Source organism: Bombina bombina, chromosome 1 (genome assembly GCF_027579735.1).
Source record: "Bombina bombina isolate aBomBom1 chromosome 1, aBomBom1.pri, whole genome shotgun sequence".
NCBI classification, from domain to species: domain Eukaryota; kingdom Metazoa; phylum Chordata; class Amphibia; order Anura; family Bombinatoridae; genus Bombina; species Bombina bombina.
Genome location: NC_069499.1, coordinates 287,355,017 through 287,370,837, shown reverse-complemented (window position 1 = coordinate 287,370,837; position 15,821 = coordinate 287,355,017). Strand labels below are relative to the sequence as shown.

Below are 15,821 nucleotides of genomic sequence, written 5' to 3'. Positions count from 1 at the left end.
ACCGTAATTGGGGAATCTAAGAAGTCTGATTCCTCTTTGGACAGTTTGGGAAGATCAAGATCCCTCAGATATAAGTCAACAGCAGATTCCTGCTGATTCGGAGGATCCTCCTGAGGAGCCGCCGTAGGTTGGCCGTGGATATTGTATAAGGAGTAATAGCATTTATGAAATTCTGCCGCAATTTGTGTGCTGCTGTGTACTTTATGTCCATCTGAGGTTTTAATGGAGTGTATATAAGATTGAATCTGTCTCTTTTTAAGGGATCTGGCTAGAATCTTTCCCGGTTTGTTACCTCCCTCATAGTAAAATTGCTTTAGCAAAAGAGCCTTTTTTTGATGTACCTCAACTAAGTGCTTTTGTAGTTCTGTCCTTTTTTCTGTCAATTGTGTCTTAATGTCATTATCCGCTGGATCCCTCTTGTGTTTGTTCTCGAGGTCACTAATCCCTCTCAGCAATTTCTGGTATTTAGCTATATGTTGTTTATTAAGTAGAGCCTTGTGCTTAATTAATGCCCCCCTCAGTACACTTTTGTGAGCTTCCCATATTAATGCCCTTGATGAAGAGGGGAAAGTGTTATTCTCAAAGTACTCCTTTAAAGTTTTTTGGAGGTCACTAAAAATAATAGGATTATCAAGAATAGTCTCATCTAGCCTCCAAATTTGTTGAGTGATCGGGATATCCGGCCACAGAACTGAGCAAGATACTGGGGCATGGTCCGACCAGGTGATATGGCCTATCGAACTCCGATGTGTGATCGACAGGCCATTTGAGTCTGTATAGATATAGTCAATTCGGGAATAACTATTATGTGGGATAGAATAAAAAGAATAATCCCTAGACGTGGGATAAAGTGTTCGCCAGGCGTCATGAGGGCCGTCTTTTGGAGTGTTTCATTTACCTGGCTAATTGTAGAGGCTGGTGTACACGTGGCTCCCCGCGAGGTAGTAGACATATTTTGTAACGTTTCATTAGCATTTTCAATAGTTAAAAATAAGTGTAAAGTTATAGTGTCTATAAAACAAAGGGAGCTGCCATGTTGTAACTTAGGTTACATTCTCTGCTGTGGCCAATTAGGGACAGTTATAAATAGGTCACTAGAGTGTGCAGCCAATGGCTGTGTGGAATATAAGTGTTCTGCACTTCCATTACTAATAGGAACTGTAAAAGCTCACAACACCAGAGTAGAATTACAGGAAAGGGGGGCAAAATAAATCATGAAAGGTTTTTTATATATATATATATATATATATATATATAATCATTTTATATTACCATCTTAAAGTGTTTAATGTCCCTTTAATAAGGAGCATGAAACTAGATGATAGCGCACTTCTATAGTCATATATCTTGTCGAAAATGTACCTATTTTTCTAAGTCAAGTTGATCTGTATTTTAGGTTCCAAGATGTAAAAGTTGACTATATTGTTACATATCTTCTGAGCATGCAGCCTTCAAAAAATAAAATTATTTTTTTTTGTAGTAAATACACAGGCCTATAGCTGTTGCGGCAAGACGCACCTGAGCTGAGAGGAGCTCCCGACTATAATTTAACTTTTATGTGCTAACTTCAAATTATTAGCTGTAAATATAAGAGTCTGTATACCCTGAAGCTGAAGGATCCCCTATAAGATCGATGAAAGCCTATGTTCTTCAGCTAAGCTGGGAAACTCGGTTACGGAGCAGTTATTTAATGCTGCATTGAAAACCCTATTTGTTCTCTTTGCTAAGCTAGTACTTTTACGAAACACAATATTAGCCACTATTATACAGAAAAAAGGAAATTTATGCTTACCTGATAAATTTATTTCTTTTACGATATGACGAGTCCACGGATTTCATCCTTACTTATGGGATTACGCCTCCTGGTCAGCAGGAAGTGGCAAAGAGCCCCACAGCAGAGCTGTATATATAGCTCCTCCCTTCCCTCCCACTCCAGTCATTCGACCGAAGTTAGGAAGAGAAAGGAAAAGCCAAAGGTGCAGAGGTGACTGAAGTATAACAAAAAAACAAGTAAATACCTGTCTTAGAAATGACAGGGTGGGCCGTGGACTCGTCATATCGTAAAAGAAATACATTTATCAGGTAAGCATAAATTTCCTTTTCTTTTACTAGATATGACGAGTCCACGGATTTCATCCTTACTTATGGGATACAATACCAAAGCTATAGGACACGGATGAAAGGGAGGGACAAGACAGGAACCCAAACGGAAGGCACCACGGCTTGAAGAACCTTTCTCCCAAAAACAGCCTCAGATGAAGCAAAAGTATCAAATTTGGAAAATTTGGAAAAAGTATGAAGAGACGACCAAGTTGCAGCCTTGCAAATCTGTTTAACAGAAGAATCATTTTTAAATGTCCATGAGGAAGCCACAGCCCTAGTAGAATGAGCTGTAATTATTTCTGGAGGCTGCTTTCCAGCGCTCTCATTTGCCAGACGGATGATACTCTTCAGCCAAAAAGAAAGAGAGAGGTAGCCGTAGCTTTCAGGCCCCTACGCTTTCCAGAAAAAAACAACAAATAATGAAGATGATTGACGAAATTTCTAAAAAGTATGAAGAGACGACCAAGTTGCAGCCTTGCAAATCTGTTTAACAGAAGAATCATTTTTAAATGTCCATGAGGAAGCCACGGCCCTAGTAGAATGAGCTGTAATTATTTCTGGAGGCTGCTTTCCAGCGCTCTCATTTGCCAGACGGATGATACTCTTCAGCCAAAAAGAAAGAGAGAGGTAGCCGTAGCTTTCAGGCCCCTACGCTTTCCAGAAAAAAACAACAAATAATGAAGATGATTGACGAAATTTGGAAAAAGTATGAAGAGACGACCAAGTTGCAGCCTTGCAAATCTGTTTAACAGAAGCATCATTTTTAAATGTCCATGAGGAAGCCACAGCCCTAGTAGAATGAGCTGTAATTATTTCTGGAGGCTGCTGTCCAGCAGTCTCATATGCCAGACGGATGATACTCTTCAGCCAAAAAGAAAGAGAGGTAGCCGTAGCTTTCAGGCCCCTACGCTTTCCAGAAAAAACAACAAATAATGAAGATGATTGATGAAATTCTTTATTCGCCTGCAAGTAAAACTTCAGGGCACGGACTACATCCAAGTTATGCAACAGAAGCTCCTTCTTAGAAGAAGGATTAGGACATAAAGAAGGAACAACAATTTCCTGATTAATATTCTTATTAGAAACAAACTTAGGAAGGAAACCAGGTTTGGTACGTAAAACCACCTTATTCGAATGAAAAATAAGATAAGACGAGTCACATTGTAACGCTGAAAGCTCGGAAACTCAGAGCAGAAGAAATAGCAACCAAAAATAAAACCTTCCAAGATAACAACTTAATATCTATGGAATGCATGGGTTCAAACGGAAACCCTTGAAGAACATTAAGAACTAAATTCAAACTCCAGGGTGGAGCAATTGGTCTAAACACAGGCTTGATTCTGGTCAGAGCCTGACAAAAAGACTGAACGTCTGGAACATCTGCCAAACGCTTGTGAAGTAAAATCGACAAAGCAGAAATTTGTCCCTTTAAGGAACTTACTGATAACCCCTTCACCAATCCTTCTTGGAGAAAAGATAAAATCCTGGGAATCCTAACTCTATTCCATGAGTAGCCCTTGGATTCGCATTAATAAAGATATTTACGCCATATCTTATGGTAGATCTTTCTAGTGACAGGCTTACGTGCCTGAATCAAAGTATCAATGACCGAATCAGAGAACCCCCGCTTAGATAAAATTAAGCGTTCAATCTCCAAGCAATCAGCTGCAGAGAAACTAGATTCAGATGTTGGAAGGGTCCCTGAATGAGAAGATCCTGCCTCAATGGAAGCTTCCACGGCGGCAGAGAGGACATGTCCACTAGATCGGCATACCAAGTCCTGCGAGGCCACACAGACGCGATTAGAATTACCGAAGCCCTCTCCGGTTTGATCCGTGCAATCACCCAGGGAAGGAGAGCAAACGGTGGAAACACATAAGCTAGGTTGAGCGACCAAGGCACTGCCAAGGCATCTATCAGTTCGGCCTGAGGATCCCTTGACCTGGATCCGTATCTTGGGAGTTTGGCATTCTGACGAGACGCCATCAGATCCAATTCCGGTCTGCCCCATCTGAGAATCAGAGTGGCAAAAACCTCCGGGTGGAGTTCCCACTCCCCCGGATGAAACGTCTGTCTGCTTAAAAAGTCAGCTTCCCAGTTGTCCACTCCTGGGATGTAGATTGCTGACAGATAACAAGAGTGAGCCTCCACCCACCGAATTATCTTGGATACTTCTGTCATCGCTAAGGAACTCCTTGTTCCCCCCTGATGATTGATGTAAGCTACAGTCGTGATGTTGTCTGACTGAAAGCGGGGGAATCTGGCCGAAGCCAACTGAGGCCAAGTCTGAAGTGCATTGAATATTGCTCTCAATTCCAGAATATTGATTGGAAGTAGAAACTCCGACTGAGTCCACACACCCTGAGCCTTCAGGGAATTCCAGACTGCACCCCATCCTAGTAGACTGGAGTCCGTTGTCACTATCACCCATGAAGGTCTGCGGAAGCACGTCCCTTGGGACAGATGATCCAGCGACAACCACCAAAGAAGAGAGAGTCTCTTGTCTCCTAATCCAGATCTATCGGAGGAGACAAATTTGCATAATCTCCATTCCACTGTCTGAGCATGCTCAGCTGTAGAGGTCTGAGATGAAAACGAGCAAACGGAATGAGGTCCATTGGCACCACCATTAATCCAATTACCTCCATGCACTGAGCCACTGATGTCCGAGGATTGGACTGAAGGGCTTGGCATGTATTCAGAATCTTTAACTTTCTGACCTCTGTCAAGAAAATTTTCATGGATATAAAATCTATTAGAATTCCCAAGAAGGGAACCCTTGTCTGTGGAATTAATGAACTCTTTTCTAGATTCAAATTCCACCCGTGAGTCCTCAGAAAGGACAGAACCATGTCTGTATGAGATTTTGTCAGATGGTAAGACGACGCCTGGATCAGAATATCGTCTAGATAAGGCGCCACTGCAATACCCCGCGGCCTGAGAACCGCCAGAAGGGACCCTAGAACCTTCGTGAAGATCCTGGGTGCTGTGGCCAACCCGAAGGGAAAAGCCACAAACTGAAAATGTTTGTCCAGGAAGGCAAACCTTAAGAACTGATGATGATCATTGTGGATAGGAATATGAAGGTATGCATCCTTCAAGTCCACGGTAGTCATATATTGACCCTCCTGGATTAATGGTATAATTGTTTGAATAGTCTCCATCTTGAAGGATGGGACTCTGAGAAACTTGTTTAGACTCTTGAGATCTAAAATGGGTCTGAACGTTCCCTCTTTTTTGGGAACCACAAAAAGATTTGAGTAAAACCCCTGCCCCTGTTCCAGCATTGGAACGGGACGGATTACTCCCATAGTAGAGAGGTCTTTTACACAACGTAAGAACGCCTCTCTTTTTATCTGGTCTACAGACAATCGTGAAAGAAGAAACCTCCGCCTTGGGAGAGAATTTTTGAATTCCAGATGATACCCTTGGGACACGATTTCCAGCGTCCAGGGATCCTGAACATCTCTTATCCAAGCCTGGGTAAAGAGAGAAAATCTGCCCCCTACTAGATCCGGTCCCGGATCGGGGGCCGCCCCTTCATGCTGTCTTGGGAGCAGCAGTGGGCTTCTTGGGTTGTTAACCTTTGTTCCAAGCCTGGTTGGGTCTCCAGACGGACTTGGCTTGAGCAAAATTCACTTCCTGTTTAGTGGAAGAAGAAGCGGGGACTCCTTTGAAATTCCGAAAGGAACGAAAATTATTTTGTTTACCCCTCAGTTTAGCTGCTTTATCCTGAGTTTGGAGATGACCCTTACCTCCCGTAATGTCAGAAATGATTTCTTTCAAATCAGGCCCGAATAGGGTTTTCCCTTTGAAAGGAATAGCCAAAAGCTTTGACTTAGATGACACATCAGTAGACCAAGACTTTAACTATAACGCTCTACGCGCTAAAATGGCAAAACCAGCATTTTTAGCCACCAACTTGGCAATCTGAAAGGCGGCGTCCGTAATAAAAGAATTAGCGAGCTTAAGAGCCTTAATTCTATCTAAAATAAGCTCTAAAAGGAGTCTCAGTCTTAAGAGACTCTTCTAAGGCGTCAAACCAGAAGGCTGCCGCAGTTGTAACTGGCACAATGCAGGCCGTCTGTTGTAACAGAAAACCCTGATGAATAAATAACTTCTTTAGCAGACCCTCCAACTTTTTATCCATAGGGTCTTTGAAAGCACAACTGTCCTCAATAGGAATAGGAATTCAGATCCCTGTGAGGGTACATCGGAAATAGCCATCAAAGCATCAGAAGTCGCAGGAATCAGAGTGGCCTCTGTCCTGCTGCGTTTGCCCTGCAATACTGGCAACTTAAACAAAACCTCTATAAGGGTGGATGACATAACTGCAGCCATATCCTGCAGAGTAAATGAAGTGGACGCGGTTGAAGAACACGGCGTCGCTTGGGTGGGCGTTAAAGGTTGTGACGCTTGGGGAGAAAGTAGCGGCATATCCTGATTCTCATCAGTCCGAGAATCATCCTTAGACATATTTGCATTAAAGAAAATCCGTTCTTTACATTGTAAGGCCCTTTCAGTACATGAGGAACAAAAAGTAAGAGGGGGTTCCACATTGGCATCTAAACACATAGAACATGTACTTTCCATGTTAAACAGACTATAGCAATAATAGTCGTTCTTTACTTGATATAGTGAACTCTGAAGTCAAAACATATACAGTACTCCAAAATTTTGACCTATAAAGCGTACTGCGCCTTTAAATAATAAAAGTGCAACAATTTTTCTGTTATTTCAAAAACAATGTTTGCAGCAATAAAATAATGAACTTATGTGCCCAAATTAGCTTAACAATATTGCACCGCTTGTTAGGATATGTTATATATCAACTTATATCAATTTTATCAGTTATATTAACTTTTTATCAATTCAGGCCTCTGCACCTCGCCACAGCTCTGCTGCGGCGCCTACCTGCCCCGGATCACACTGATTCTACTTAAGAAGCGTTCCTAAGTCTCTCCCTTCGTTTAGAAAAACAACTTAGGCCCCACCGGAGCCCAGGACCTTGCTGCTGATCCGGATGAATACTGCGCGGCTGAGCGCGTGAAATTAGGTCCCGCCCACCGTGGGAGTAACTCGAGCCGTACTGAGGCCCGCATGGAAAGCGAAAGAACATGTCGGTTCCCAAATAAAATGTCAAAAGCCATGTGCCCCTCTACACAAACACCTCAAAAATAAAGCGTAACTTTATGAAAAAAGAACTGCACTCTCTCAGGCCAGTTATAGAGTATAACAATGACAGCCCTTAGATAGCAAACCGCATCTCCCAGCGTCTAGCCCACACTGAATATCATAAGTGAAACATACTGATAAGCAATCAATATAAAAGGGAATTACAGGTACACCATTTCCATACATATAGTGCATACTGATTACCCCTCCCCAAATAGGGAATAATGTCAGCCTGTTCTGATGTATCAAGTCTCCCCAGAAACAAATGACTGAACATACCTCAATGCTGCTTGTAGCATGAGACGGTTCTCCACACTGAAGATATTTCTGTACACTACCTTCAACTGCTCTGTGGAAACCAGCAGGATCTTAGATAATGTTTGCTAAGATCATCAACATCAGGGCAGAAAATTAAGATGTCTCCACTCCTCTTAGGAAAAATAGTACTCACTGGCACCATTTTAAAATAAAAAACTTCTTGATTGAAGAATCTAAACTAACACCTCACTTAACCTCTTCCTATCACTAACACAGGCAAAGAGAATGACTGGAGTGGGAGAGAAGGGAGGAGCTATATATACAGCTCTGCTGTGGTGCTCTTTGCCACTTCCTGCTGACCAGGAGGCGTAATCCCATAAGTAAGGATGAAATCTGTCATATCTAGTAAAAGAAAAACATGCTACTACCGCAATAATGGAGGCACTCGATAAATGGGAGATTAAAATCCTTCAACTAATTCAAAGCCACTTTTTTAACCTGGAACATTGGCTATCTCAAATCCTCTGCCCGTTAAGTGAGCGGATAACATCCGATGAAACTGACGAAGCTACACTAGCCCAGTGCCAGTCCTGTGGAGAGTGCAATAAAGAGAAGGAAGGAAATTTCCTACATTACAACCATCAGCTCCGAAGCAGGTATTCTACTCCCACACCCAAGGACACTAAAGGAGACGAAAGTCGTTTAATAAACGGCAACAACTTTCAGTCTTCAACCGAAGCAGAGACCTTCTATAGCTGCACCTCCCTTGCCCAGCGAAGAATATGTGGAAGGGAAGAGTCATTGCATGGAGCCTTTGGTTTCAAAGGTTGAAGCGTGAAGAGGACACGCAAATGGATCGGCTACTGCAGGACTCCAGCTTAGACTTGGGGAACAAGAGCCTTTACCCTAAACCTCTGAGCATCTGGAATCTGCTAAATTATGATGAAGAGTCCTTGACAAGATCAAGCCGCTCCGATCTTTATCGTTAGAAGTTCAGTTATCGCGCCATCCCCTCGAGGAGACTCAGTTGGACAAATTATTTAGACATGTTTGAAACATGCAGTCTGCTGCAGTGGCTACGGCACTATCGTTACAACTTAATTTATGCTTTACTTGGTTTGTGATATATATATCTATAGAAAATTTAGGAGATTATCTGCACTTTCTTCTTTCACTTTGTATAATCTATCTGTATTAGGTAGTTTTCTCATTTAGGTTCTTTACTCAAGTGTTTCATACTTTAACTGTGCATGGGCGATATCATGATATTAAGTAGGGCTTTACTTGCAAAGGACGCTGCCCTGCGGACTGTGGCAGGGATGGTGGAGCAGTGCTCTAAAAATTCTGTGTCTAGATGTGGTTTACACTACGGCCATATATGAGCGTTACACTGAGCCCCCACATACAAATGTGGACTGCTTATACCCACTGAATATATTACGTATAATGTGATAGGTCTAGCCGCAACATTAGCCTAATCATCAAGTGAAAAGTTAATAGTTCTTGTTTAACATGTTTCCCTTCTCCACTTGGAAGTCTCTCAGAGCTCTGTTGAGAATGTTTGTTCATAATATACTAGGGGAGGTGTATATGTCTACGTGACTTTACATGTGTTCATATCTTTGTACTTATGTCTATAGCTGTATGTATATATAAATCACCTGTCCCTTGCAACACAAGTTGATCCCAATGTATAAGTTCTCCCAATTAGTGAGTGGCTTATGGGTTTGTTCATTTATCTTGTACTAGCTAAGCTACAAACTAGTAAGAACTATTATGTGGGTCCAAAAGAGGTCCTTGTTTCAAACTATTGTTCTCACCCCCCCTCAGTTCCTCATTAAGAATGATACTATTTTAGTGGTCCAAGAGAGACCCTTCCTTGTTATTGGGGGAAATAACTTTAGTACACACCCTGTCGCACTTCAAGGGGAAACATTAAATCATAAGAGGAAAAATAAATAAAAGAGGTATTCTTACTAGGTTGTATTACAGTGGTCCTGTGAAATCTCAATAGTTTGTTCCGCTTTTGATGAATCCTGAGTAATATTACCTAATTATTGTATCTATATTACTGTATACCCGTGGCAAATGCCCTATACCTTGTGTGTTGTGATTGTCCATTAAAGTCTATGAAAATGTTTTTGTTACCAGTAGTTTACAACAGCAAATTAAACTAGTCCACAGTAAGGATTTTCGTCTAGATCAGCGTTTCTCAACCGCAGTCCTCAAGTACCGCCAACAGTCCTGGTTTCCATTACAGCTGAATTAGAGCACAGGTGAAATAATCAGCTGATGGATGAGAGCAGGTTGGTTACTGATCAGCCGATTACTTCACCTGTGCACTGGTTCAGCTATAATGAAAACCAGGCCTGTTTAGGGTATTTGAGGACTGCGGTTGAGAAACACTGGTCTAGATCCCTGTATTGTACTTTTTAGAATTATTTCCAAAGTATACAATCATCTTTTTAAATTCTACTTCATCTGCTGATTAAACAAACTATAAAATACATGAAAAATATATGATTTGACTGACTTACTAGAATCTGCTGGTGACGTTTTCCAATTTCATAACCTCCAAAATGTAGAATTCCAGGTTCAGCTTCAACAACTTTATTTTTGCCGAGTTTTTTGTAAATCTCTAAATATTTGAAAATTAGAAAGGGCATAATATTATAAGTATAGTCTAGGTAATACATTGTGTAGAATATATGTAGGAGAGGGTTACTGCTTAATACAGGAGTGGGATGTGGTTGTCTAGGACATGTATGACATGCAAAAAACATAATTTATGCTTACCTGATAAATTCCTTTCTCCTGTAGTGTAGTCAGTCCACGGGTCATCCATTACTTATGGGATATTAACTCCTCCCTAACAGGAAGTGCAAGAGAATCACCCAAGCAGAGCTGCTATATAGCTCCTCCCCTCTACGTCATACCCAGTCATTCGACCGAAAACCAAACGAGAAAGGAGAAACTATAGGGTGCAGTGGTGACTGGAGTATAATTTAAAATTTAGACCTGCCATAAAAAACAGGGCGGGCCGTGGACTGACTACACTACAGGAGAAAGGAATTTATCAGGTAAGCATAAATTTTGTTTTCTCCTGTTAAGTGTAGTCAGTCCACGGGTCATCCATTACTTATGGGATACCAATACCAAAGCTAAAAGTACACGGATGACGGGAGGGACAGGCAGGCTCTTTACACGGAAGGAACCACTGCCTGAAGAACCTTTTTCCCAAAAACAGCCTCCGAAGAAGCAAAAGTGTCAAATTTGTAAAATTTGGAAAAAGTGTGAAGTGAAGACCAAGTTGCAGCCTTGCAAATCTGTTCAACAGAGGCCTCATTCTTAAAGGCCCAAGTGGAAGCCACAGCTCTAGTAGAATGAGCTGTAATTCTTTCAGGAGGCTGCTGTCCAGCAGTCTCATAGGCTAAACGTATTATGCTACGAAGCCAAAAGGAAAGAGAGGTGGCCGAAGCCTTTTGACCTCTCCTCTGTCCAGAATACACGACAAATAGGGAAGAAGTTTGTCGAAAATCTTTAGTTGCCTGTAAATAAAATTTCAGAGCACGGACAACGTCCAGATTGTGCAGAAGTCGTTCCTTCTTTGAAGAAGGGTTAGGACACAATGATGGAACAACAATCTCTTGATTGATATTCCTGTTGGTAACTACCTTAGGTAAGAACCCAGGTTTAGTACGCAGAACTACCTTGTCTGAATGGAAAATCAGATAAGGGGAATCACAATGTAAGGCCGATAACTCAGAGACTCTTCGAGCCGAGGAAATAGCCATTAAAAATAGAACTTTCCAAGATAACAGTTTGATATCAATGGAATGAAGGGGTTCAAACGGAACACCCTGTAAAACGTTAAGAACTAAGTTTAAGCTCCATGGTGGAGCAACAGTTTTAAACACAGGCTTAATCCTGGCTAAAGCCTGACAAAAAGCCTGAACGTCTGGAACTTCTGACAGACGTTTGTGTAAAAGGATGGACAAAGCTGAGATCTGTCCCTTTAACGAACTAGCGGATAAACCCTTTTCTAAACCTTCTTGTAGAAAAGACAATATCCTAGGAATCCTAACCTTACTCCATGAGTAACTCTTGGATTCGCACCAATACAAGTATTTGCGCCATATTTTATGGTAAATTTTCCTGGTGACAGGCTTCCTAGCCTGTATTAAAGTATCAATCACTGATTCCGAGAATCCACGCTTTGATAGAATTAAGCGTTCAATCTCCAAGCAGTCAGCTTCAGAGAAATTAGATTAGATTGGATGTTTGAAAGGACCCTGCACCAGAAGGTCCTGTCTCAGAGGTAGAGACCATGGTGGACAGGACGACATGTCCACTAGGTCTGCATACCAGGTCCTGCGTGGCCACGCAGGCGCTATTAGAATCACCGATGCTCTCAGCTGTTTGATCCTGGCAATCAATCGAGGAAGCAACGGGAAAGGTGGAAACACATAAGCCATGTTGAAGGCCCAAGGTGCTGTCAGAGCATCTATCAGCACCGCTCCCGGGTCCCTGGACCTGGATCCGTAACAAGGAAGTTTGGCGTTCTGGCGAGACGCCATGAGATCCAGATCTGGTTTGCCCCAACGCCGAAGTATTTGGGCAAAAACCTCCGGATGAAGTTCCCACTCCCCCGGATGAAAAGTCTGACGACTTAGAAAATCCGCTTCCCAGTTCTCCACACCTGGGATGTGGATCGCTGATAGGTGGCAAGAGTGAGACTCTGCCCAGAGAATTATCTTTGAGACTTCCATCATCGCTAGGGAACTCCTTGTCCCTCCCTGATGGTTGATGTAAGCCACAGTCGTGATGTTGTCCGACTGAAACCTGATGAACCTCAGAGTTGCTAACTGAGGCCAGGCCAGAAGAGCATTGAAAACTGCTCTTAATTCCAGAATGTTTATGGGAAGGAGACTCTCCTCCTGAGACCAAGATCCCTGAGTCTTCAGGGAGTTCCAGACAGCGCCCCAACCTATCAGGCTGGCGTCTGTTGTTACAATCGTCCAATCTGGTCTGCTGAAGGGCATCCCCTTGGACAGATGTGGCCGAGAAAGCCACCATAGAAGAGAATTTCTCGTCTCCTGATCCAAAGTCAGCATAGGGGACAAATCTGAGTAATCCCCATCCCACTGGCTCAGCATGCACAATTGCAGTGGTCTGAGATGCAGGCGTGCAAAGGGTACTATGTCCATTGCCGCTACCATTAAGCCTATTACCTCCATACATTGAGCCACTGACGGGTGCGGAATGGAATGAAGGACACGGCAAGCATTTAGAAGTTTTGTTAACCTGTCTTCTGTCAGGTAAATTTTCATTTCTACAGAATCTATAAGAGTCCCTAAGAAGGGAACTCTTGTGAGTGGCAATAGAGAACTCTTTCCTTCGTTCACTTTCCACCCATGTGACCTTAGAAATGCCAGTACAAACTCTGTATGAGACTTGGCAGTTTGGAGACTTGACGCTTGTATCAGAATGTCGTCTAGGTACGGAGCTACCGATATTCCTCGCGGTCTTAGTACCGCCAGAAGAGAGCCCAGAACCTTTGTAAAGATTCTTGGGGCAGTAGCCAACCCGAAGGGAAGAGCTACAAACTGGTAATGCCTGTCTAGGAAGGCAAATCTTAGGTACCGGTAATGATCTTTGTGAATCGGTATGTGCAGGTAGGCATCCTTTAAATCCACTGTGGTCATGTATTGACCCTTTTGGATCATGGGTAAGATTGTCCGAATAGTTTCCATTTTGAACGATGGAACTCTTAGGAATTTGTTTAGGATCTTTAAATCCAAGATTGGTCTGAAGGTTCCTTCTTTCTTGGGAACCACAAACAGATTTGAGTAAAACCCTTGTCCGTGTTCCGACCGCGGAACCGGGTGGATCACTCCCATTAGTAAAAGGTCTTGTACACAGCGTAGAAACGCCTCTTTCTTTATCTGGTTTGTTGACAACCTTGAAAGATGAAATCTCCCTTTTGGAGGAGAAGCTTTGAAGTCCAGAAGATATCCCTGAGATATGATCTCTAACGCCCAGGGATCCTGGACATCTCTTGCCCAAGCCTGGGCGAAGAGAGAAAGTCTGCCCCCTACTAGATCCGTTTCCGGATTGGGGGCCCTCACTTCATGCTGTCTTAGGGGCAGCAGCAGGTTTTCTGGCCTGCTTGCCCTTGTTCCAGGTCTGGTTAGGTTTCCAGCCCTGTCTGAATCTAGCAACAGAACCTTCCTGTTTTGGAGCGGAGGAAGTTGATGCTGCTCCTGCCTTGTAGTTACGAAAGGCACGAAAATTAGACTCTCTAGCCCTTGGTTTGGCTCTGTCTTGAGGCAGGGCATGGCCCTTACCTCCAGTAATGTCAGCGATAATTTCTTTCAAACCGGGCCCGAATAATGTCTGCCCTTTGAAAAGGTATGTTGAGCAATTTAGATTTAGAAGTCACATCAGCTGACCAGGATTTTAGCCACAGCGCTCTGCGCGCCTGAATGGCGAATCCGGAATTCTTAGCCGTAAGTTTAGTTAGATGTACTACAGCATCAGAAATAAATGAATTAGCTAGCTTAAGGGCTTTAAGCTTGTTTGTAATCTCATCCACTGGAGCTGATTCAAGGGTCTCTTCCAGAGACTCAAACCAGAATGCTGCCGCAGCCGTGACAGGCGCAATGCATGCGAGTGGTTGTAATATAAAACCTTGTTGAGTAAACATTTTCTTAAGGTAACCCTATAACTTTTTATCCATTGGATCTGAAAAGGCACAGCTATCCTCCACCGGGATAGTGGTACGCTTAGCCAGAGTAGAAACTGCTCCCTCCACCTTAGGGACCGTCTGCCATAAGTCCCGTGTGGTGGAGTCTATTGGAAACATTTTTCTAAATATAGGAGGGGGGGAAAAGGGTACACCGGGCCTATCCCACTCCTTGGTAATAATCTCTGTAAGCCTCTTAGGTATAGGAAAGACGTCAGTACACGCCGGTACCGCATAGTATCTATCCAGCCTACATAATTTCTCTGGGATTGCAACCGTGTTACAATCATTCAGAGCCGCTAATACCTCCCCTAATAGTACACGGAGGTTCTCAAGCTTAAATTTAAAATTTGAAATGTCTGAATCCAGTCTATTTGGATCAGATCCGTCACCTACAGAATGAAGCTCACCGTCTTCATGCTCTGCCACTTGTGACGCAGTATCCGACATGGCTCTAACATTATCAGCGTACTCTGTTCTCACCCCAGAGTGGTCGCGTTTACCTCTAATGTCTGGCAATTTAGATAAAACTTCAGTCATAACATTGGCCATGTCCTGTAAAGTGATTTGTAATGGCCGCCCTGATGTACTTGGCGTCACAATATCACGCACCTCCCGAGCGGGAGATGCAGGTACTGACACGTGAGAAGAGTTAGTCGGCATAACTTTCCCCTCGATGTCTGGTGAAATTTTCTTGACATGTACAGATTGGCTTTTATTTAAAGTAGCATCAATGCAATTAGTACACACATTTCTATTGGGCTCCACATTGGCCTTAGAACATATTGTACAAAGATATTCCTCTGTGTCAGACATGTTTAAACAAACTAGCAATTAGACTAGCAAAAATTGTTTGAAAATACTTTTCAAACAATTTTTCAAGTAATATAAAAAACGTTTACTGTGCCTTTAAGAAGCACACAAAAACTGTCACAGTTGAAATAACAAATAACCGGATTAGTTATAGCAAACAATTTTTTACAGTAAATGTATTGATTTAGCAAAGGAATGCACCCACTAGCAAATGGATGATTAACCCCTTAATACCGGAAAAACGTACAACAGTAAAATATAAACGTTTTAATCACAGTCAACACACAGTCTCACAGGTCTGCTGTGAGTGATTACCTCCCTCAAAACTAGTTTTGGAGACCCCTGAGCTCTGTAGAGACGTCCTGGATCATGCAGGGAGAATAAGGAGATTTGTGACTGAATTTCTACTGCGTAGAAAAGCGCCAAAATAGGCCCCTCCCACTCATAATACAACAGTGGGGAAGCTGAATAAACTGACTTTATTTAAAATAAACGATAGCCAAGTGGAAAATAATGCCCAAAAAAAATTTTCACCAAGTACCTCAGAGAAAAAAACGATTAACCTGCCAGAAAACGTTTTAATATATGAAATGATATTAAAAAGCCTGTTGCTAGTCGCTCTCACTGCAGAAAGGCTATAAGTTATATGTATACAGTATTTTCTTAGTGAAGTGCCATTCCCCAGAAATACCTCAGTGCCAACATACATACATAACAGCCTGATACC

General features: G+C 42.6%; 1 protein-coding gene across 1 annotated transcript in view; it reads right to left on the bottom strand.

The window, feature by feature from the left end:
* The window catches only part of CFAP221 (cilia and flagella associated protein 221), a 453,572-nt gene that overhangs the window by 413,087 nt on the left and 24,664 nt on the right, over positions 1-15,821 (bottom strand). Inside the window, exon 3 of the mRNA XM_053698027.1 lies at positions 10,074-10,174. Coding sequence (XP_053554002.1) covers positions 10,074-10,174 — 101 coding nt within the window. The remainder of the gene's footprint in view (positions 1-10,073; positions 10,175-15,821) is intronic.